This window comes from Leptidea sinapis, chromosome 16 (genome assembly GCF_905404315.1).
Source record: "Leptidea sinapis chromosome 16, ilLepSina1.1, whole genome shotgun sequence".
Taxonomy (NCBI): Eukaryota; Metazoa; Arthropoda; class Insecta; order Lepidoptera; family Pieridae; genus Leptidea; species Leptidea sinapis.
This window is the reverse complement of record NC_066280.1, coordinates 6161636-6188017: the sequence shown is the minus strand read 5'-3', so window position 1 is coordinate 6188017 and position 26382 is coordinate 6161636. Positions and strand designations below refer to the sequence as shown.

At 37.0% G+C, this 26382-nt stretch overlaps 1 protein-coding gene across 1 annotated transcript in view; it reads right to left on the bottom strand.

Moving 5' to 3' along the window:
* Positions 1–2270: 2270 nt before the first annotated feature.
* LOC126968804 (organic cation transporter protein-like) overlaps positions 2271–26382 on the bottom strand; it is a 49949-nt gene continuing 25837 nt past the window's right edge. The window contains exons 4-6 of the mRNA XM_050813918.1: positions 5934–6566; positions 5626–5804; positions 2271–4406 (exon numbers count right to left, since the gene is read on the bottom strand). Coding sequence (XP_050669875.1) covers positions 4218–4406; positions 5626–5804; positions 5934–6566 — 1001 coding nt within the window. The 3' untranslated portion in view covers positions 2271–4217. The remainder of the gene's footprint in view (positions 4407–5625; positions 5805–5933; positions 6567–26382) is intronic.

Genomic DNA, 26382 nt, shown 5'->3' with positions numbered 1-26382 from the left:
GCAGTGGCATTCTTATGGGCAGGGCGTATCACTTACTATCACTCGAAAGTCCGTCTCGGCGATATAATAAAATCTCACATTTTCGTCTTATAATCATTATTGAAGTGAAAACTTCATTTGGCGCACCGCATACACATTTTTTCGTAGGTAGTAATGCTGATCCGTCACGCTAGATAGAGCGAGATAGATACAGTCAGCTTGCTGTTCACTATAGTGTCGCTGTGTTTAATTAATAGGTGATAATTGGCATTATTAATTTAATAGTTATTATTGGTAAGTAACAATAAATATTTTATTTGGTCTTCTGACTTTTTTCTCATTTATTCTACTAATACGATCCATAATAATACCTACTACATAATACAATATATTAATAACTACTTTATTACTGTTACCATTTTGATTGATAAGTCCAGAATGAATATATTATCCAAAAAAAAAAGTGATCAAGTGCTAGTCGGATTCACACAAGCATCGATCTACACCATTTTTCATAATGTAATATAAGGCACCCATGGACATACACAACAACACGTGTCAAGGGATGCGTTGCCAGGCTTTAAGGTGGGAGAGTTTGCTCTATTCTTGAAGGTACCTAAGTCGTGTCGGTTTGGGAATACAGCAGCCGGTAATTGATTCAACAAAGTGGCTGTTGGAGGCGAGAAATTTCTTAGAAAATGCGCAGTTGTGGAATATCAGACGTCAACGTGATATGAGAGGTATTTTGGTACATAATGTCCGGTGGTGGAATTCGGCCGCTGGAATCAAACCGAAGAGCTCCTCTGAGCACTCCCCGTGACAAAAATACGGTAGAAAATGCGAAGAGAACCACATCCCTACGGAATGCCAAATAATCAAGCCGATCGGAGATGACTTGATCGTCGATGATTCGAGCCACTCTTCGTTGTATGCGGTCAAATGAAAGAAGCTGGTACTGGGGAGCACCCGCCCAGAGGTGACAACAGTACTCCATGTGAGGCCGAATTTGCGCCTTATAAAGTTGCAGGCGGAGGCTTTTAGTGAAGTACTGTCTCGCCTTACTGAGTACACCAAGCTTTTTAGAGGCCAGTTTGGCCTTCTCTTCCAAGTGACCACGGAACTGAACGTCGCTCAATATATCGACGCCAAGTATGCCAATACAGACTGTGGCAGTTAGAGGGGGAGGAGTTCGAGGGGATAGGAGGAAGGGGACTTTTTAGTGGTGAACCCAAAAACTTATGTCTTCTTGGGGTTGAATTGGACTAAATTTTGTCGGCCCCATTGCGACACTTTGCACAGCATAGTCTCGATTTCAGACACAAGTTTGTTCCGGTTCTCGTCGACGCTTTCCCGGGTCATGTTGGCACGGCCGGTGTAGGAAGAATACCCTGTGCTGTCGTCTGCATAGCAATGAATACTGTAGATTTGCAGCATATCATGGATATACAGAAGAAACAGAATAGTAGATAGCACGTAGCCTTGCAGGACAGCAGCGTATATGGATTTTAAGTCGGAGCAACATTAATAACAAGCTTGATGCTCCGATCAGCCAAAAAGCTAGTGACTTATTTGCACAATCTCTAGGGAAGCCCATAGGATGGCAGTTTTGGTCCTTTATGTCACACCCGATCAAAGGCCTTCAATGACCAAACTCACCATCAACGCCCCTACGGAGCACACGTCCGCACGGGCCACCCGATATTATTATATAACTACTTTTATACCTAATTAATTTTTTAAATATTTATTTTTTTTGCATGGCGGTTATTTCGATACCATCTTGGATATACAATAAATAATTTGTAACCAAAATTTATGAACGATGCGGGACAATTATTGGGGTTGAACAGGTTTTCAAGTGTAAAGTAGATGCTGTAGATGGAGCGACAACCTGAGAGTTGAACAACACGTATCAAGAATTACGATCCAAGCGTCACTCAAACAGTTGGCTCAGTAATCAGTTGTTTAGAGAACCCGAGAGGTCGCGGGTTCGAGTCCCACATCGTTCATAAATTTTGGTTTCAACTTAATAATATTTATAATTAATCCCAGTAGTGAGGGATATCACTTTAAAATAACAAATTGTTTACGTGTTTGGTTTTATTATCGCCATCCACCACACACCACACACCTACTGTAACAAGTCAGCTGTCTTTCTGTCGAGGTTCACGAGATACAGCCAGCTGACACACACGCGGACGGACAACGCAAACGGGTTATAGTATGTTTTCCGTTCCCTTTGGTTGGGTATCGAACGATAAACATTTTACGAATAATGAATAATGAGAAAATACTAAAAAAAAATATTTTTATTATATTAAAACTCATTGGTTAAGAAATCTTGTAGATAATTAACAAAATTAATATTGTATACAATATTTATAAATAAATTGATTAAAGTACACCACATCATATCATACAATACAATTTTCTTAATCTTATTTTACAATTAGTAGTTTTAATGTAAAGGACAATTATTATGGTGAATATAAAAATTACAAAAAAATCTCCCCAATTACTTCTGAAAAGTAGATCTAATACTATTTAAACAATAAAAACAAAATAAGAAATGAAAGTATCAATTATAAATTTAACTTATTAATCGAAATAATGGAAACGAAAAAAAAGATAATCTACTTATTTGACTAATGCTGATTGAGAACCAGCTAAGTGTTAAACAACACTTTCTTCGAATGTGACCAGCCCATTACCGAATATATCAAGTTCTGAATTGGTATCGTTCAACTTATTGTACTCGCGAGCGAGAGGTGCCTGAACTCCCAGGTTGGTTTTTACAGAGAGAACTTGAAAAATTCTCTTGATTTTAAACCATGGGAATGAATATGGGACAGCAAGGTTAATATTCTGTAAGAGATTACTACATTGTGTTTGACCGTTTAAGAGTTTATATAGATATATTGCTCCGGCAAGAGATCTCCGATCGAACAATAATTTAATTAAAATAAAATAAAAACATTTATTATATTGATCGGATCAGATCCATATCTCTGTTAGTAAAGTTTTACTTAAAAACTAATGTAAGTAGTAAGTACCTAAATCAAATTTATTTAATATTAGTGTGAAGCCACATCCACCTTTAAAAATTATTTATAAATTAAAACAAATATTTTAATTTTTTTAAATCGCAATTACTTTTGGATGAATAAACCGATTTTCACACAGTTTTCAATCGATCGGTAAAGCCGTTTAAAAGTTATTCCAAAAAACAAACATAATAAAAAATGTTTCATACTTTTTTGAGATTTCTTAAAATCTACCAGTCCGAATCGGCCCAAATTGTATTCAAAATCTAAGTTTGGTCAAGTCTTGTCGAAGGGCGCGATGAAATCGGTCGAACCGTTCAAAAGTCATAAGAGGTTTACATACATGCATGCACACACACGTACATATACATACAGACGTACGGAACATCGCGGGAGTAGTCAGGAAACTTTCCTACGACCTTAAAACGTCGAGATCTGATGAAAACTCGAATTTCGAAAAACGGATTAAAACTATAAACGTATGTCAATATATCTACATGAACTGCATCTTACTATGTATATATTTTGTACATGTAGATACTATTTACTTAAGATAATATTATAAATATACACTCGCAAAATATTCCGACAGTCTTTGGATTACATATATACATTATATTTGGATACATAATAATATTATACAAATTAAATTTGTAACCAAAATTTATGAATAATGATTGTGAGTCAGTCGTATTGCGATTAAGGTCCCTTACAAGTATCCAAGAGCTAAGGTATCTAAAATTTTCCATACCCCACCGTGTAGATTAAATCTCGGCTTACAGTCCCCGGTCTAGCGCATTCTTGAGGAGTACAATTTAATAAATGGTCGCATTGAGTTGGACGTGTTTCATGACTCTTTATATAGTATAAAACAAACGATTTGGGAGCATTTAAGAATTTAGTTTATATTATTGTTATTAGTTACTGTAAAATTTAAAAACATTTAGTAATAGCATTTTTTAAGTGTTTTGGCAAAGCTATGTACACCGTAATTGTTGCACATATCAGACACGTTACTCTGTATGTCTATAACTAGTTTGTAAGGATTTTGACGCTTTCCTACGCAAGTGCCACTGTTAGCACATAAATTGACAATGGGCACTAGAGTCTGTGTAAAATGATGTTTGCTCTATTTGGTGTCTAACTGATTGCATTCAATAAATTCACAACTAAGATACAAATATCACATTATTATTACAATGTAGTTTTACTGTCGGTAACTTTATTAATATTAGGAACGTATCCTTTGTCTTGTGCCTCCGCATCCTTCAGCGAGTCTGGTAGCTCGAGGTTGTTAGTTTCTGGTAAAGTTAGGACGCACAGACCGGACAGAGCTGCCATGATACCAAATACGAGTGTTGGTAAATATTCGAAGTATTTTGTCTGAAATATAACAAAAAATATAAAATTATCTACATAAATAAAACTGAAAACAAAATTTATGAACGACGCGGGAACGCTCGAACAAGCTACCTCCCGCGTTCCGTGCGAACGCTCTTTCCAACTGAACCAACCGTTCGAGTGACGTATCGTTTATAAAATCTCGTATGCTTTGTTCTACAGGATCTACTTTACAGTCGAAAATCTGCTCAACCCCAATATTTCAATATTAGGAATTTGACTTGAGATGTCGCTATTGCTAATCTAAACAATTTGTTATGTTTTTAAAGTGATAACCCTCACTTCTGGGATTAACTACACAAATAAACCTGAAAACTACATGATCATCGGCACTATGGGTCTTATATCGAAACGCGTTTTGTAACACAGGTTTCCAAGTTGGTCGGTCAAACTAGTCGGTACCGACACCGACAAAAACGTGAGTAAAGCCGTATTAAAAAATATTTTAATAATGACTCGCGAAAGTTTTAATAATTTTATATTTTATTGGTTAATAAAGATATTTTTCAATTTAATTGAAAATATCATGCTAAAAGTTAAAACAACAAAGCGCAATTACCATCTGTCGTGGAAGTTTTCGTAGAAGTTATAATATTCCAGTTGCCCTTTATTATTAGAATATCTTTTGAATACATTTTTACCTTTTATGTACAAGATAAAGTCACACCTCATCTCATTGGTTTGAGCCACTACATAAACATAATCACGCCTCAATGTCTCAGGGGTAAGGCTGAGTATTATTGGTTTGTGACAGTACCTATTGATGTACTACTCGGGCTTCTCCATTCACAAGCGTCTAGATCACACGGGTTTTGCCGCTGTGTCCACACTCATACCTACATGAGGCGGGCCATTAAAGGAATGTCTTCGGTGGCATACCCATTCATGAATTTCCCTTATTTGGTCTTTTCGAAAATATCGGCGAACCTTTTATGAGTCTCTGCCACGTTCATTCGCTATCTTTCTTTCGCTGTCGTTATTTATATCTGAACACGGCTTGAACCCTTGCATGGTATAGAAGCACTCTTATGCTTGGTATACCTGATCTAACCCGATATGTGTGCATCTTCAATCTGGCCTGTCTGCGAATATCCTGGACGATCGACAGATATTTCCATTTGATTTCTTGTGAAAAAAATATTACAAGGAAAGACATTTCCAAAAAACTGTTATGCCCCATTTGCCAATACTTAAAACTTACCAAAAGCGGCGTCTGCGGAGCTAGCACAGACCCAATCCTACCAATTGTAGAGCACATTGCTAATAAAGTTGTCCTGTAGTTAGTTGGAAAAACTTCAGCCGCGAAAATGTAGAGGGAATTATATGCGAGGGTAATAAAGAATTTACCACTCAAGTAGAATGCTTCCGACCAATTACCACCTGGAAAATAAGGATTTTGTTAAATATTATAAACAGATAAAGAAATACCATCCAATAGAAAGAATAAAAAACAGAGAGATGTTGTCCGAATATGAGTACTAAGTTGAATTATACATTAATAAAACTTACTCGGCACGAATCCATACGTGATCAACACGATCCCAGTCAAAACGAACGCAGAAGCAATGACCTTCTTCCTGCCAAATCGATCCAGACAGATATACTTGCAAACATTCGCCGGGGCCTCAATCAGAAGCACCACAATATAATTCAAATACCTATTTCCTGACAATTCTATTGCGTTGATAGACAGGCCATAGTATACCAAAGTCGATGAAGACCACAGAAATGAACATATAAATAATCGTTTCCAAATTAGCGCCGATGAGAATATTTGTTTCAAAGCTGACTGGTTCGTTACTGAGATTTCATAATTCATAGCATCTCTTTTTTTCATTGCCTGTTTCTCAACTTGGTCGTAATGGTCTTTAGGGACAGTAACTTTGTTAAATTTCTCACATTTTTTGAGCACGTTGATGCCCTCCTCAAATTGGCCTTTGCTGAACAACCATCTGAAGCTCTCTGTCAAAGACCATAGATAGAAGAAAACTGGGAGAGCTGGTATGTATATGACGAGGAGAAGATATCGCCAGCTCTGTAGCCACCAGGATAGAGTAGTCACTGACACTCCGCCGAGTATAAACATGGTATTGAACAAGAGACTTATGAATACCCTTCCTTTAGGGCCAACTAGTTCCATAGCTGAAACAAACAACATTAACGGTTTATCACTTAAAGATTTTATTGTAAGCTTATTTACATTCATTAATAGAAATATAAAGAATGTTACTTTCGGTTAGATATTAATATTAAATTCTAAAACATTTAGGCATTGACTTACAAGTTACGTGACTAATGCTGTAATGAGTAGACGTGTACAACTAATTACGTCAAAATTAAAAAAATAATAATTTTTAAAAATCAACTGCTTCCTTAACAATCGATCCTAAGTGATAGTGCAAAACGTTAATTTTGGACTGTGCTGTGCGTTTCACTTACGATTAATCAGAACAAGTCGGCCGTGGCTGTGCGCTCTCTTCACCCCCTCGGGTAAAAGAGACAACATCTTATTTTTGATCTCACTAAGCAGTTTCGCCCGACACTATCTAATAATGAGTTCTCATTCCATGAGCGGCAGCGATTCTGCTCTTGAGATATGTGGGACTGCCAGAGAGCAAGACAACATAACCCAAAGAAGAAAGAAATAACATAAAAACGATTATGGTGCATTTTTTGTAGAAGAGTTAAATAAATTACGAAATGATATACAATCAGTATTCCAAGACTGTAGTGTGCAACATAATAAAAATAATAACAAAATCTTTCAAGAAATGTCGGAAATCAAACAGGAAATTCAAGAAATGAAAAACGCAATGGAAAGTTTAATTACTGAACACCATACAATAAGAAATGAATTGGAAAATATAAGACTACAAAACTCAACAATAAAGGTTAAAATTACTCAACTCGAGAGTGACCTTAATTCATACTAAAATGCTGTCAACCCATCTTCTTCAGTAAACCCGCTGCCGCTTAGTCTTGAAAACATCACTTTAAAACTACATGATCGCTGCATTCGGCTGCATACTTGCGGGTATATGTGAATTAAATGATAAGAATTCGCAAAACAGATGCAAATATGATATGCAGGAGGTTACCAAAATAATTACCAGTATATACGACAACTGCCCGAAACCGAAAATATTTTTCCGATTAGGTAAACATATTCCAGGTAGAAATCGAAACATTAAGCTATGTTTTGACTCTCAAGAACCTGCAAACTATATATTACGTAACCGTACTTTGACGAAAGATAAAAACATTCGTATTTTTTGGGATCAAACGCCATCACAGCAAAAATCTTTAAAAAAAATCTGAAAGGTGAGCTTACTCAGCGCCAGCAAAGTGGTGAAACAGACTTAAGTATTAAATACTGGAATGGAATTCCAAAAATTACAAAAATGATTTCAAAAAACGGCAACTGATATCGGAACTACCAACAAGCGAACCACTAACCTACCAGATTACTCACGATTATGGTAATGTATTAATGACATCCTTTTCACTTAAATTTTATTATGCAAATGTTAGAAGTTTATTAAAGTAAGGTAAAAAAGAGGAACTAAAATGCATCATTAAATCTTTTAAATATACTATACATTTGATATTACTAACGGAGACCTGGATAAAATTGGAAGCTGACGCAAACATATTGCAAATCCCGAATTACTCACATCTTTATAACTTGATGACTTTAATGATTGCATTGGTGGAGGAGTGTCAATATATGTACACAATGATTTATGTTATAGACTTACGGAGGAAAAGTATGTCGATGGAAATATTTTTATTTTTAGAAAAATGCTGCTTAAATATTGGACTTGCTTACAGGCCTCCCTCAACTAACATTGAAAACTTTTTTGAAATTTACTCAATGCAGCTGGAACAAAAGAAAAGATCAATAATTTTTGGGGACTTCAACATGATTTTCATATAGCCATAATAGATTCACCTTTATGTGATCATAAACAAATTTATTGTGAATTTAAAAATTGAACCCAAAAAGAAAATAAAACATGAAGCAATAAATTATGATAGCCTCTACAAGGATATGGCCGAAAATAATCTTCAGATGATAGATCACGACTTCAATCAATTAGACTGTTTCATTAAAAGAAATATAGAGAATCATAAAACTATTAAGTTCAAAGTACAAAATTTACGACTGGATATATAAGCAAATATTGGATGAAAATAGAAATCGTAACATGTTGTGGAAAAATTTAAAACAAGATTAGGACACGTGTAGGTCAAAAAGGAAAAGAAAGTTTTATAAAAAATTACGACCACAATAGATAATAGTTTGTGTTAGATTGTTAACTAATTAACTACATATTAATTCTTACTTTTATTTTTGTAATTTAATACTTATAATATACTCACATTGTTTAATTTCATATAACAATTAAGATCAAAGTTATTAAAATTATTTCTTTTTTAAAATGTTTAATATACTTAATTAGTTCTCATCACTTAGAACTTTAAAAGCTAAACGTAGGATTGATTTTGATATTGTAAATCCCTAGGATAATCATTTCAAGCCTAAAAAAGTGTGTTGACATCCATGCAACATGGGGAAAATGAACCGAAAAAGAAAAAACGTTTATTTATCTTTGTAGGTAAACAATGTGTGGGTATGGCTTCTCGACTCTCTGCCTCCACGTTTAATTTGACTTCAAAATATGAAATCTCAGCAGAAACAAAACCTTCAGCCAGTACAGAAAATATAATCGAATCGTGTTACAAAATAAAACTTGCCAAACGGACCAATTCATTCTTAGTCTAGGCGAACACGATAGAAATCCGTTCGTATTTATGTCTGAGACTGCTGCCCTCCTATGCTACCTAAAAGGTACTGATATTATAATATTGAATATTGTGAAAAATCCTCATCTTAACGAAATTCTTATTAATAACTATTTAAAACAAATATGTCAACAATATCCAAATTGTAAATATTTGAATTCAAATGTAAATTATACTGGATATTATAATGCTAAAAATAATTATATTAATAAAGTTTGCAACAAAATCAGCAACGAATTAGAAAGTCAGCATTATAAAAAGGAATTTTTGGTATGCAAGGATTGGTTAAATAAACTAAAATACAAAAATAGAAGCGTTAGAAACCAAAAAGAAATGTCTACACAAGTTGATAAAACGATATTGTCAGTTAAAAACTATTGTAAAAAAGCGACTCAAACAATTAATCTAGAAAATAATACACAAGCTAATTTTTTTCGACCATAAACCATGTAAGGAAAAGTATCTCTTGCACCAAAACATTGCTGGTGTTTTAAATAAGCTAGAATGGATTGAGCTAGCGTTGTCTGAAATAGAAGTAGATATAAGTATCATTTGTCTTACTGAAACTTTTATAAAAAGGGGAGAAGAATCTAATCTCATACTGCAAAATTATGATGTCGTTTCGACGTTTTGTAGATTGAATGAAAGACGAGGAGGTAGTTGTATTTTATTGGAGAAATCTCTAGATTATAAGATTTTCGATCAGTGTACTGAATACTCAACCGAAAAAATATTTGAATGTTGTGCTGTTGAAGTAAGAGCGATAAATTGCTACATTGTTTGTATATACAGGACACCAAACTCAAATATTACTTTATTTTTTGAAAAATTAGAACTACTTCTCCATAAATTAACCATAAATAATAATAAAAATATTATATAAGCCGGAGACTTTAACATTGATATATTAAAAGAACATCAGATATCAAAATTATTTCAAAATCTATTAAGTAATTTCAATATTAATATAAATATAACGGAACCAACTCGAAAACAAAGATTGCCTAGATATAATAGCGACCAATATTCCTACAGCAGAAGGCAAAGTAATTAAACTTTTTCTATCGGATCATGAATCATGCCAACTAGTAAGTTTACCGAAAATATTTATAAATAAACCGAAAAATTGGTCTATAAAAATTAGGGATTATTGTCAAGAGAATATATATAAATTTAATATGTACTTACAATCTCTAAATTGGATCGATGTAATAAATGAGTCAAATGCCAATACAGCCTTCAAAAATTTTCATGATTTTTTCTGCCTGTTATACGATCTTTGCTTTCCCATATATAATAAGAAAATGTCCAGTTATGTTGGCAATAATAAATGGATATCAAAAGGTATTAAGGTAGCTTGTATTAAGAAAAGACAGTTGAGATTAAATCACTACAAATAAAAGTCTCGTGAAAGTAAGATAAAGTTAAAAAAATATAGCAAAATATTACGGTCTTGTATTGACTGCTCTAAGAGACACATAAATAATCAATACATAAAAAACTCAAAAAATAAAATTAAAGCTACATGGGATATAATAAAGAAAAAAGGTAGTCACAATAATATGATAGCTAAAAATTTTATTGACCTAATTCATTATAACGACGTTGATATAACAAATCCATTAGACATTGCAAAAACATTTAATAATTCCTTTATTGATTTGACTAAAAATTGTAATCATAATTGGAATAAGCAATATAAATACAAAATAAATTCAATCAATAATAGTATATTTCTCTCTCCATGTTCCGAAAACGAAGTATAAAGATAATAAATTCTCTTAAAAATACAAAGGCAACAGGTTATGATTCCATATCTACACATATACTCAAACACTGCAAGCACAATATCTCTCATATACTTACTTAATTAATATATCCTTTTCACAGGGTGTCTTTCCAGAAAGCTTAAAGTTATCTGTTATTAAGCCTTTACTCAAAAAGGGTACTAAAACCGATATCAATAATTATCGCCCAATTGCTCTTATATCTATTTTCTCAAAGATAATGGAAAAAACAATGTATGTAAGAATAATGCATTTTCTAAATAAACATAATATTATAAAAAAAGAACAAACTGGATTTCAAGCTAACAAATCAACTACTTTGGCTGCTTATTACTTAATAGAAGAAATAACTACATGTATTAAAAAGAAAGTATCTGTTATATCAACCTTTTTTGATATGTCAAAAGCATTCGATTTTGTTGATCATCATATCTTAATATATAAATGTGAAAAATATGGTATAAGAGGCCCTGCTCTAAAATGGATTGAAAGTTATTTAGCCGATAGACAACAAATTGTAGAAATAAATAAAATAAATGAGAAACTGGAGATGACTACATACAAGTCACCCTATTTAATTAGTAAATTTAGAGTTCCTCAAGAAAGTCTTATGGGACCCTTACTGTCTTTAATTTATTTGAATGATTTACCCGATGTGGTTGACTATAGCTGTGTATTATTTGCAGATGACATATCCATAATTATTCCTGACGAGCATAAAGCGATAAATAATTATAATTCGCCCTGTGCTGCCCCGGGACGTCAAAAGAATAGGGTAGTCCCAGGTCCAAGGGTGTCGTAAGAGGCGACTACGGGCTTTTTGAAAGTGGGAGAGTCACGCTGCTGTCTTATGACGTCAGCACAATCGGGCCAGACTCGTCCGGGTTACTTACCACACTCGCACAGAATACCGGCGTGAAGTAGCGGCCTAGTGCCGCTATGTTTCGCATAGGTTAGTGTCGCGGACCGGAGGCCATTCCCCCCGTCCTACCCCCCCCCCCCCAAACAAAATATAGATAAATTACCCCAGGAGGGTACCGGCTCTTATAGAGCCGGAGAATCCCTCCCCGAGCATTCGCGCTCGGGCTGCCCCTCGTATTTTGGGGAGGGCACAGTACCGCGTATGTCACAGGACAAACAGGGCAGCAACACCACGGCACCCCACTCCACGCTTAATGTGGACTTTTGTAACATCCGGGGAATTCACTCCAACTTAAACTACTCTCTGGCTCCGCGTAGATTTAGAGGACCACATCCGCATCTATGCGTGTGTCTACAGGTCCCATAGTGGTAACGCAGAAACGGATCACCTCATGGGCTGCGTTCAAGCGGCATTTGATGACGTGCTTGCTCAGATCCCCTCCGCTGAAATCGTAGTCTTGGGTGATTTCAACGGGCACAATGCCGAATGGCTTGGATCACGTACCACAGACTACGCAGGGCGATCTGTGCATAATTTTGCATTGGCGTATGGTCTGTCCCAATTGGTTGAGTCGCCGACGCGGCTCCCGGATGTGGATAGCCACATGCCGTCCTTATTAGATCTTCTGCTGACTACACATCCCGATGGTTACCGGGTCTCTGTCGACGCCCCTCTCGGAACGCCTATCCGACGCCAACGCCGCAGACCACCAGCGACCCACCGCGTTTGGCACTACAAGTCAGCAGATTGGGATAGGATGCGTTCCTTTTTTGCATCCTACCCTTGGGGCAGGGTTTGTTTCCCTTCGGATGATCCTAGTGCCTGCGCCGTTGCAGTAGCCGATGTGATACTGCAGGGCATGGATATTTTTATACCAAGCTCTGTAGTACCGATCGGTGGCAGATCACAGCCCTGGTTCGATGCGTCAGTTAAAGCAGCATCTGACTGCAAAAAACAGGCGTATCGAACTTGGGTTGCGGCGCTGGGCTCAAAGGATCCGAACTGCAAAGTTCTGAAGAGGAAATATAACCGTGCCTCCAGATTTTTTAAGCGGCAAATCGCCCGTGCGAAATCGAAGCACGTCGTCAAAATTGACGAGTAGCTTTCCAGTTACCCGACCGGAAGACGCAAGTTCTGGTCGTTGTCGAAAGCTGCTCTTGGTAACTTCAACCAGCCGTCCATGCCGCCGTTGCACATGAGGAATGACACCCTGGCCCATACGGCAAAAGAGAAAGCTGATCTCCTGTGCACTCTTTTTGCCTCCAACTCGACTCTTGACGACAACGGAAAAACACCGCCGACCATCCTGCGGTGTCAGAGCTCCATGCCTGAAGTACAGTTCCGACAGAAAACTGTTAGGCGAGCTCTGTTTTCGTTGGACGTCAGGAAGTCGAGCGGGCCGGATGGCATTTCTCCAATCGTGCTTAGAATGTGTGCCCCTGAGTTGACGCCGGTGCTAACGCGTTTATTCCGGCACTCTTATTCAAAAGGCGTAGTCCCTGATTCATGGAAGTCAGCCCTTGTCCATCCGATCCCAAAAAAAGGAGTCAGTTCGGATCCGGCAAACTACAGGCCTATTGCTATTACCTCCCTACTCTCCAAAATCATGGAGAGCATAATTAACCGCCAGCTCTTGGTATACCTTGAGGGTCACCAGTTGATCAACGACCGGCAGTACGGCTTTTGCCATGGTCGGTCAACTGGCGATCTTCTGGTATACCTAACACATAGATGGGCGGCGGCTATTGAAAGCAAGGGGGAAGGCCTGGCAGTTGGTCTGGATATAGCGAAGGCCTTTGATCGTGTATGGCACAAGGCGCTCCTCGCAAAACTTCCATCATTTGGGCTTCCCGAGAGCTTATGCAAGTGGACCTCCAGCTTCCTCACTGGGCGCAGCATACAGGTCGTTATCGACGGTAATTGCTCGAATCCCAAGCCCGTGAACGCTGGAGTGCCCCAAGGCTGTGTGCTATCTCCCACGCTGTTTCTTCTGCATATCAATGATATGTTGGACACCGCCAACATGCATTGCTATGCAGACGACAGCACTGGTGATGCCGTATACACGGGCCATGCAGGTCTCTCTCGGGAAAACGTCGACCAGTGCCGGGAGAAACTTGTGTCTTCTATCGAGTCCTCTCTCGAGAAGGTCGCGGAATGGGGTAAGTTGAACCTTGTCCAATTTAACCCCCAGAAGACTCAAGTTTGCGCGTTTACCACTAAAAAAACCCCATTTGCCGTATCACCGCTCTTCGAGAACACTTCCCTTAAAGCCTCGCCTAGTATCGGAATACTGGGTCTCGAAATCTCGAGCAATTGCCAATTCCGTGGCCATCTGGAGGGCAAAGCCAAACTGGCTTCAAAGAAACTGGGCGTCATAAATAGAGCACGGCAATACTTCAAGCCGGCCCACATTCTAGCGCTCTACAAAGCGCAGGTCTGGCCTCACATGGAGTATTGCTGTCATCTCTGGTCTGGCGCACCCCAGTATCAGCTCGATCCATTTGACCGCGTGCAACGCAGAGCAGCTCGAATTTTCGGGGACCCAGTACTCTGTGAACGGCTGGATCACTTGGCGCTGCGTAGAGACGTCGCTTCATTGTGTGTCTTCTACCGCATTTATCACGGGGAGTGTTTCGAAGAGCTGTTCAACCCGATTCCTGCCGCCGAATTTTACCTTCGCACGACACGCCACAAGTTACGATATCACACCCTCCATCTGGATGTGTGGCGGTCCTCCACAGTGCGGTTTTCAAGGAGCTTTCTTCCTCGTACCTCGAAGCTGTGGAATGAGCTTCCTTGTGTGGTGTTTCCGGGACGATACGACATGGGTACCTTCAAGAAAAGCGCGTACACCTTAAAGGCCGGCAACGCTCTTGTGATTCCTCTGGTGTTGCAGGAGAGTGTGGGCGGCGGTGATCACTTAACACCAGGTGACCCGTACGCTCGTTTGTCCTCCTATGCCATAAAAAAAAAATATAATATGACTATTATTAAAAATTTAGAAACTATATTTACATGGTTCAATGAGAATAATTTATTCGCTAATATGACAAAAACTAAATATATACAATTTTCTAATTATAAAACAATACATAAATCTCTAAATATCACACACAGTGACCAAACAATTAAAGAAACAAACACAATAAAATTTTTAGGCCTTATATTAGATTGCAATTGTAACTGAAAAGCTCAATGTGATACAGTGGCAGGCAAAATAAATAAGTTCGTTTTCGCTTTAAGAAGGCTCAGACAAACTGTATCCTTTAATGCTGCACTTACTGCATACCACGGTTATATTGCGTCAGTTAAGAGGAAAACTAATGTTTATTTTATATTATATTATTGAATTAAAGCTATGTTATGTGTATTAATGATGTATAAGTATAAATTAAATATAATATTCCAATATTGCTGTACACCAATTAATTGTTAACAACTTTGTTACCACGATTCATACAAATAAATCATTTCATTTCATTTCATTTCATTAGAATAACCAACCAACTAATATGTAAGTGCAAATCAATTGTTAATGTTAAGTTGAGTAATTTTAATAATTTTTAAATAGTTAGATCTGACACATATCTTGGGTTAATAATAGATGATAAATTTAAATGGAGTGGACTATGTATGCAACAAACTTAGAGAATTCCTTGCAAGTATCTCAATTCTTAAAAATCGCATACCCTATAAAGTCAAAATAATGCGCTATAACGCGTTAGCCGAATCGTACGTTCAGTATGGACTGAGCAGTTACGGTCGTACTTACAATTCGTACTTTGACAAAATTAATAGAATTCATATTCAAATTCTTATTAAAAAAATAGTATCAAATCAAATTAAACTTAAATTTCAGGGTAACGAAAGTGGGCTTTTTAAGCATTGTCAAGTGTTGGCAATATTTAAGCAAATTGAATATTCAACACTAAAAGAAATTTATTTTAATAATAAATTAAAAACAGCCATAGATCACCCCGTGTATACGCGCGCTGTTAGTCTACACCGGCTGAATATGCCTCGGGCATCCAATACGTTCGGTGAAAGAACAACAGCTTACATAGTACCTAGACTGATTAATAAACTGCCACGTGACTTGACCGACTCGTTGGCTGAGACAAATTTAAAAAATACTTTATAAGACTTGACTGACCACCGATCAACTTATCGTGCTTAACTATTATTTGTATCAAGTACTATATTATTTATATACTTTTATGTATTTGTAAAATTATAAGTATTGTCTCTATAGCTAAGTTTCTAAGGATTGTGAACTATTTTTTCTTTTGTTAATTTAACTCTGTTGGTGTAGACTAAATTTAGCAATCGTACAAACCTCAGTGGTTTTTATTGCTTAGAAACCTCCACGTAAAATTTGTTTTTTATTAATAAATAAATATGTATAAAAAAGGTTACTTTTAATTTTAAACAGTGTTATAATAATTTTAATGAGTAATTCAAGTCTACTATCGCTAATGCCCTCGCAAGACGACTGTCAAGATCGAGCCAGATGTAATATTGTGATTCGTCCGAGTAGTATATTGCATTTTGTATCAACTGACACTAATTAAATAAATATTATATCTTTATGTAGTAATTTTGAAAATGAACTATTCATAAGCGAATACAAAATGTCACTTAAATACCACCCAGAGTGGCAAGAAACTCATCGTCACTATTTTTAATATATATTTATTAGAAAAGCTTCACAATTTTACAAAAATAATAATTTTATGAATATTAAGTATGATAACACAATACTTAAATGTTCGACTTACTTGATTAAATTGAAAAACATTAGATGCACCAATAAACAATTACAATGGGGCATCATTGAGAGCAAAATTTAAAGAATTTAACATCTTGACTGGTGCTTCTCAATATATTCTTGATAATGTAATTTATCTTCATAGGCACATAAGTGAATTTGCTAGAAACTGTCATAATGATAATGTTAATACCAGAAACAGACATAAACGTATAATGCCTACTTCTCGGCTGAGTTAAGTCTTTTGTGGGGCGATGTATATGCTTTTTCAACAAGATCGCAGAAAATGTTCAAAAGAAAAGTACTTATTACGATATTAAAAAAAAAATTAAAAAACGTTTCTGTGGTAAAGGTTACTATAACATAATAATAAAATAAAAATTGCGGACCTCTCTTCTTACAAAGTAAGATCTACAGTACGAGAGTGGCTTTTACAGTTAAGCTATGATGAAACCGAGAAAATTATTAACTCAAAGTTAATATAACTTTATGTATTTAATTATGAATATTTGTTTATATCTTTGCTTTATCTATATAACTATTTGCTTTATCTATTATTATTAATTTTATTTATTTTTAATTTTATGCAGTTCTTATTATAAGATAGGTATGCTTTAAAGTTACTTAGATAAATATTGTTTAAGTGTCAGTCTTAGTTGTATTTCATTAATTATTAACATTATATAAAATTACATAGCAGACGGTAATCACTGGTTGGCTCTGCACAGGGTTTCCTAGTGAGCCATCCATATCCTAGAGGAATTTAATCTAAAGGTGCCTCTTTGTTTCTGTTTTTAAGATTGAGACTGTAAATTTATATTAGGCATGTAGAACAATGTATTTAATTATAATATATATAAATAATAAATAAATTAATTAGTTAATAAAATAAATAAATAAACATAAATTAGTTTCTTAATGATAACACATATTGGGAATGGAGCGACCGCCTTCAGTCTATTAGATAATAAGTTTAATTGTACGATATTACTTTGAAACCATGTAACCATTTTTATGAAAAAAACGCCCGCTGAGTTTGTTGCTCTCGTTCTTCTCAGGTCTGAGGCATTCTTTTGGAATGGGTGGTAATTTCTGACTTTCAAATAGCTATTTTATATTCTATTTTGAATAAAAATATTTGAATTTCAATTTGAAAACGTATTTATCATACGATTATTTTTCACATGTGAAATAGATTCAAAGAAATATGGAACATTCAGCAGAGCAGAGATCCAGGATCGACTATGTACCAAAAGCAGCGTCTGTACACGAGTATCATGCACGAACCAGCCATCGCGTCTCTCGCCATAACTCAGTGAAGGTAAAAACCCACGGAACAGAAAAAACTAGTTTTAACTAGTAGGTCTGTGTAAAAACTCACCTCATGACACTGCCCCGAGCACAGTAGGATGTTTGTCGAACAAGTTCTAAAGGAAAAGATCCCTCAAAAAACACGCACCATATTAACGTTTCACAATAATTATGATTTCAGTCCCAAAATAGATGATGATGGCAATAGAATCGCCGGAAGAGTTGATTCGCAAAAAGTGTAATTAGTTACAAATGGCTATTGAGCCGTGTCCCATGAAGGTTGGCTAGTTGACCGTGGATGAGCAGGGTGTTGTCATGCGATTACTTGCAAAATTGAGTATTGACTATACATCCGTGAGGACCATGAATGGAATAATAGTGCTTAGACTCTATGGCACGCAAATTAAAAGGACAACTAAATTAACTAGGATTAAATGTTAATTGCTTTTTGTTAGGTATTCTTGAAACTTTTCTTTAGGTAAGGAGGAGGTAACAACTATTATGAGTTAAAAGTTAATATTATATGAAGGACCGTATACCAATATGTAAACCATAATACAGTGTGTTGGTTGCTATGTTCATACCTGTGCAATAGGAGACAGAATACACTTGATCACGGTTTTAATATCATTTTATTCGCGTAGGTCAATGAAATGACACTTATGAATGTCAAGAATTCTTTTTAAATTTAGGACCGCAACTTCTCAAAAGGTTGAGCTTATATGTCATACAAGAAGTGGCAAGAAACTCATTGCCATACTTTCATATCAACATTTACAGCTTCATCGTTTTAAAAATCATTACAACTACAACATATTAATATCTATGTAAAGTGACGCAACAAAAATGCTCTAACGTCAAATACGTAAAAAATACGTTACGTCAAATAGGTTAAAAGTAATGTCTTACACAAGTAGGTAAGTCAAAAAATGAATACTTTAGAGTTATTGAGTCGCGCGCCGCTACAAGCAGAGCATGACGCAGCCTGATACGAGAACTCAACCAAATAACAAAAAAGAATGTTTAATACTCACTTCTGGAATATGAGCCATAATGTTTTTGACTTATTATGTTTTCTTGGTAACACCTAATTTATTTCTGCAAAATACTGGGATTCTCCCTACAAAATGAGCTATCTGCCATAATCCGATCAAAGGTTAAATAAAAACACTTCAATAGTCATTTAATATAAAACATACATAATGCTGCTTATGTTGAGAAGAAAAGTGACAAGCTCAATAATTCAACCAAACATGATATCAATATAATACAATAGCTAATAACATATCTTACAATAACATAAAGGTCGAAACAATTAAAATATAAGTTATTAAGAAGCCTACATGAAAGATACACACAAAGATACAGTTTCTCTTTTAGAGATACAAACCCCTGAAAACAAGTGAGAGGTGTTAGATATCAAAGGAGCGAGTTTCTGTATTATCATTTAATAAGTCCCGATCCGAGATTTCTTGTTTAATTTAAATTCCTGCCTGGAAAATAAGATTTAGTACTGATTACGGAACACGCCCCGAGGAAAATGTTAAACATTTCACTGTGGACGAACTTAGAATTAATGTGCTTGCTTTGCGTTAAGAGCTTTGGTTTTTTTTAAAGATATATAGAGTCTCGTTAATTCGTTTTATTTTCCTCTTCATTGAGAGCGCTAGCATGGGATGTAATTTAAATATAGAACGAAAGTAAAGCGAATAAGAAGACGCGACGACCTGTGGCGACGACTAATTAAACAAATTCATTAACTCAATTTTTTCTTTAATGTCTTTAAAATATATTTTTATGGTATTAGCTTCTACCCAAGTCTTGGCAATCATATCTGTAAAAACAAGTGAAATTTGTTGAAAGTAGTTGATTGAACGGCTATTTAAAGTGAATTAGCTGTGTTTGGTCACTCGTGTGTACAAGTAATTAGTTAGTGATAGTCGCAATCACAGTTTAAAGGTTAAATTATTAATACTACAGCCGTTAGGAAAGTGTCTTTGTACTGTTCTGACAAATGGGTCGAAGGTGCGTCGTCCACGACGGCATAAGCCTGCGGAAAATTTGTATAATCTGTATACCTAGTCTTGCCATAAATACTGAAACAAAGGAAAAAAAACATTTCACAACAAATTACATTTATTAATTTTCTGTGTGTTAGTTTAATTTATAAATATAAAACAATTTAAAATATAAAAGCTTATTTGAATTGGTATTCATTGGCTGCAATACAGTCCTTTAAACGTTGAGGCCAGTTATCAATAGAAGCACGCACGCATGGGAAAATTATTTACTGCCAATCGTACGGATTATTTTAGGGACTCCAAATTATCATGGCGTTAAGAGCGAGAGAGTACGGCTCTCTAAAATTGACAAAAAATCATAATCCAACGGATTTAGATCGGGACAAGACGACGGCCAGTCTTCAGCTCTGATGAAGTTCGAAACGTTCTAACCAAGACTGCGAAGACCGAGCTTTATGATATGAGCTTTCTAAATTATCAGTAAAGAAATGACCAGTCTCTTATAGGTTGCAAGTCCTAAGTCATATTAAAAAAAAAGAAGAAGGGGCAAACGGGCAAGAGGCTCACGGGAAGGACAGAGGTGAGGCAACCGTTCATGGACATCCGCAACATCAGGTGTGAAGAGATGTGTTGCCGGCCTTTAAGGTGTGAGTATGCTCTTTTCTTGAAGGTCCCTAATGTCGTATCGGTTCCGAAAAATTGCAGCCGGTAATTGATTCCACAAAGTGGCTGTGCGAGGAAAGAAATTTCGTGCAAAACTCGTGGTTGTGGAATGCCAGACGTCAACGTGGAATTTGGCCGCTGGCATCAACCCGAACAGCACTCCCCGTGATAAATGCGGCAGAAGTTGCAGAGAGAACCCACTTCTCTACGCTACGCTAAAGAATCAAGCCGATCGGAGATGACTTGATCGTCGATGATGCGAGCCGCTCTTCGTTGTATGCGGTCAAATGGAAGAAGCTGGTACTGGGTGGGTGCTCCCTAGCACCCGCCCAGAGGTGAGAACAGTACTCCATGTGAGGCCTTTGCACCTTATATAGTTGCAGGCGGTGGCTTTAAGTGAAGTCTGTCTCGCCTTACTGAGTACAACAAGCTTTTCAGAGGCGAGTTTGGCCTTCTCTTCTAAGTAACCACGGAACTGAACGTCGCTCGATATATCGACGCCAAGAATGCCAATACAGGCTGTGGCAGTTAGACGGGGAGGGGTTCGAGGGGATAGGAGGAAGGGGACTTTTTCGTGGTGAACGCAAAAACTTGTGTCTTCTTGGGGTTGAATTGGACTAAATTTTGTCGGCCCCATTGGGACACTTTGCACAGCATAGTCTCGATTTCAGACACAAGTTTGTTCCGGTTCTCGTCGACGCTTTCCCGGGTCATGTTGGCTCGGCCGGTGTAGGAAGCATACCCTGTGCTGTCGTATGCATAGCAATGAATATTCCCATCCCACTCTGCTGACCTATAGTGTCACACGCGGCGACAGCCGAAGAAGCGGGGCCGTGCTAAGCGCGTGATCGGCACGGTGCTCCGGATCAGGCAGTGGTCTGACGACCCCAGGGGAGGGTCCGGATGTGATGTCAACAGACGGTCCAACAGTGAAGGTGTATGATATTCCACATCTGGGATTCGCGTAGGCGCAATAACCAGTTGCGTCAGACCATATGCGAAGGTGAAGTCGTGAACAGATCTCCCTGTTTGATCGGTGGTACGTGAGCCTAGCCATTCGGCGTGTTGGGCGTTAAAATCGCCAAAGTCGCCAAGAAACACGATCTTTGCAGTGGGGATCTGCTCCAACACGGAATCTGTAGCCATTTGGATGTGCTCGAGGAACCTGTCAGTCTCTGCGTTACCGCTATGGGACCTACACAGGCATGCGTAGATTCGCGCGGATGGTCGTCGCAGTCTACACGCAGCCAGATGATGGATAGGTCCTGTCCTTCAAGAAAACTCAGGCATCGAGATCAGACATCTTCCCTGACGTGAGTGCACACGCCAGCACGCGGTATAAAGGAGTGTTTCAAATTATCCCCCGGATATATATGAAAGGTAAGATGTATCAGCCATAGAGGATATCTGTATCTCGGTTAAAAAGAGCAGGGCTGGCTTCGCCATCTCCAGGTGGAAGTGGACGGCATTTAAATTTGAGCGAAGCCCCCTGGTGATGCAAAAGTCCACAGAAAATGTGGATTAAGGTGATTTGATCCTCCTGCTCTGTTTGCCCCGAATCATTACAGGTTTGCCACCTTGGAATACGCGGGGCAGCCTGGGCATGCACTATCAGGTACAGGTCCTAATTGTGGATGCCCAGTGCCTGGAACCAGCCTGGAGTAGTATATTTTAATCTGTGTTCCCATTTGTTTGGGGAGGAGGGAGGTGTAGGGCACCGGATACCCCGCTCACCGGACGAAACATAGCGGCGATGCCGCTATTTCACGCCGGTTGCAAGTGGGGGAGTGGTATTTTCTTTTTGGCATAAGAGGACAAACGAGCGTACGGGTCACCTGTGAGTAAGTGATCACCGGTGCCTACAATCTCCTGCAACACCAGAGGAATCACAGGAGCGCTGCTGGCCTAATTCGGTTGTGTCCGTTAGGACCCAACATGGCACTACCATTCCAAACAGTCTCTCTCGGTTGTCTTTATCACCCCACTCCATTTTAATATTGCAAAATATTGTACAATGTATTGGCACCAAAATGATAAAACTCAATGAACAATCATATATAAATGACAGATTCCAAATTGAAATGTAATATTTTGTTTATTTGTTATTGTAACAGTATTTATGGCCAGCCTAAGTATATATTATAATATAGAAGATTTCCACCCATATATTGTCTCTGGAACCACACGGCGTAGAGACTTGAAATTTGGTAGGAATGTTCGTTTCCTTGAGTAGAGGTTAGGTTTTTAGCTAAGAACGGATTATACAAACTTTCACCCAATAGAGTTTTTTTTATTAAGAATAGAACAAATTCTGTCGGGTCAGCTGGTAATAATCTATATGCAACGTGTTCTTCATTGTTTTTTTTGTTAAGATATTGAATATTTTGACTGACGATACGTCAGGCTCAATTATTTTTTTTTAAATTTGTCAAAATAGTTCAATTTGCTCAATTGATATTCGCAATCTATTTGCTAAGATTATTATAATTTGTCTACACGAACGTGCAGCACTATAAGGTAAAATGCGATTCCACTACTCAGCTGTTGTATTGAGGCCCTCGGCTTCGTATCGTGCCTACAAAGTACACGCTCGTGAGAATCAGTAACTTTCTCGTCTTCGTCAACGATGTACTTTTTCAAACATTTCTATGTTATAAATTATTGTCAGTACCGTATTTGACAGCCAGAAATGAGCGCATCCGAACAAACAAGTAAAAGCTGTTCTTCCTTATAATATACATTATTGGTATGTTATTATTAATTATAAAACGTAACCACTTAAATATTTGGATGTATGTCAAGACGTAATAAGCCTACTAAGTTTACACATAAACTTTGATCATCTTTAGCTATAAATGTTTTTTGCAAATAAAAAACTTTGACTTTGGTATTTTAATTAGTTGATTAAGCTCAAGATTCGTATCTCATCTAAGATTAAACTTCAAGTAAAAATGACGTTTGACAGAGAGAACGAAATAGTTCAACAAAAGTAGGTTGCAAGTGCTTACTGATGATGTGGCATAGTTTATTACAGATCGGCTGTACTTACGTAGAAGAAAGTTTTTTGTTTATGATAATAATGGACGAGGCGAGCAGCACATTCAGCTGATGGTCATTGAAACGATCAGGATTCTTGAAAAACCCAAAATATTAGTTTAAGTCTCGTCTGCCCGGTAGTTTGACTAGCTACGGCGACCTTCAGACCGAAAAACAATACACTGACACATTATAAATGTCCACCTATAGAGATTTATATTGAAACTGTACTTGTTCTTGATTCTACAAGACACCAATATCTAGAAGCATTAGAAGAAATGGATGGCCTTGTTATGACTTCCTACAATAGTTCCGTGTACGTGTTAGTATATTGTAACTTTATAGGAAATAAACAATAATGTATACTACTGTAAGTGCACGGCTGCGTCCGTCATTTGATATAATTTATAATATAAAAATAGTTTTAAAAACACAAATATTTATCTTGCCCTAAACTGGGCAAAGCCTATGTTCATCATGGTGGTAGGAGGTGGTATGGTACAGTACTAACGGCTCCTGTTTCCGCAAGACTCCGCGACATTTACGATGCTCTATAGACAAACATCTATATAAATAAAATGATAGGAGGTATTCATTTGTGCGTGATCAAGGAAAAACAACTGGACAGATTTCAATTAAGTGTTCTAAGTTATATTCCTTAGACACGTGGCCATTAGCTAAAAAAAATTGAAAAAATGGAAATTGCATATCTTCATTTAATGTACACTTATTAAAGTTTTGAGAAACAACGATGTTTATAACGTGCTCAGACATATTATATGTATGCGAACAAAGTCATGGGTAGTACTATGCAATAAACATACATATTATAATATGCATAGGAAACAATTATTCTATCTTATCATGTCATAAGACAAACATTGGCACCCACGGGGACTCGAACCAGAGACCCTTTTTACCAGTAGTAAGCAGTTATATGGATTATAGAATACCTATCTTTCTACATTTTACTAATATTGTGAAAGAAAATAATGAAATTAAATGATATTTGTTTTAATTAACAAAACCGTAGAATAACTTATTATGTATGTTAATGTGCAAAACTGTTATATATCACTATTAATAGTCTTTAAATTATTAACAGGAATCCCAACTTCTATTCATTTAAATTTGTTAAAAAGGTTTGCATTTTTTATGTGATATTATAACGTCTGCGGATCTACTATATATATAGTACAAAGTGAAGGAATCTAGTGCCATCAATACATTAAATGAATCATATTTTATAACTCGTATATTTCAGCCATAAATAGATTTAACAATACTATTTTTTATACGGGTCAAAACGTGATCAGAGGGGATCACTTCATGCAACAATGCACACTCCCTGTGATAAATGTGGCACCACATAATGAAGCAACATGTCTGCACAACGCCAAGTGATCGAGCCGGCCAGCTGATACTTATAAATATTGTTACTTGTCTGATATATCACAGACTATTTTCAATTGCAACACGGAAACAATGAGTAAAATTGCAATCATCAAGTATTTTATTCATTACCTACGAATAAATGTAATTATTATGCCATGTCTGCTATAAATCTTAATGATTATTGAAGTGACAAATGACTACTCCATGACCTTCTATCATAAACTCGACTCCTTGCACCTGTCACAGTAAATGCTCAACTTCTTCATGTTTTATTAATTTATTTTAATTTCATTGACAGACTAATGCTTTAAATAAATCTTGGTACAATAGTTAGGTTTCTTTATGAGAAAAAGTGGAAAGATGAAGAGGAGGTTCACATAACGTTAATTGATATGCCCTGCCCATTACCATGCAGTGCCGCTTAGAATTAGCGAAAAACCCGAAATTATGTATGTGCGGTATCGTAATATTGCGCTCGTCACCTCGTGACCTTGGGCATGGTGGAGGGTGGTGAGTAGGGCCCGGGTGCAGGGACCGAAGTATTAATTGTAGAACTTAGTTATATTAATTTAGATAAAAACGGTTATAAGTTGAGTGAATTTTCGGTATTCAAAGTCAATGCTCCAGAGGCCAGGACTCATGCTCTAGCTCAGGTGAAATTCAAACCAAACCACGAACAATGGTTGCACACTACTTCACATGCTGTGCATAGAAGCCTCCTAGAAGAAAAATAAGAGCTGTCCCATGAAGACTCAAAAATGTATTATGTACATAATTTAAATTACAATGTAGCTTCAAAACGTAAATAAACAATATTTTTTATAGGTACATGTTACCGGAAATCTGTATACACAATGGAGCGATGTCTCTACGCAACGCCAAGTGATCCAGCCGTTTACAGAGCACTAGGCCCCCGACAATTCGAGTTGCTCTGCGTTGCACGCAGTCACATTTGACTCGATCCATTGATTGAGCTGGTACCTACTGGGGTGCGCCAGATCAGAGATGACAGCAATACTCCATATGTGGCCGGACATGCGCTTTGTATAGCGCTAGAATGTGGGCCGGCTTGAAGTATTACTGTGCTCTATTTATGACGCCCAGTTTCTTTGAAGCCAATTTGGCTTTGCTCTCCAGAAGCCGTTACGTCCGTTTCCTGTCCACACATCGTGCTATCCTATATAGTACATTACCTATACATGTTTTATGTACACATAACATTACTGGTAATTAGCACAATGGAGAT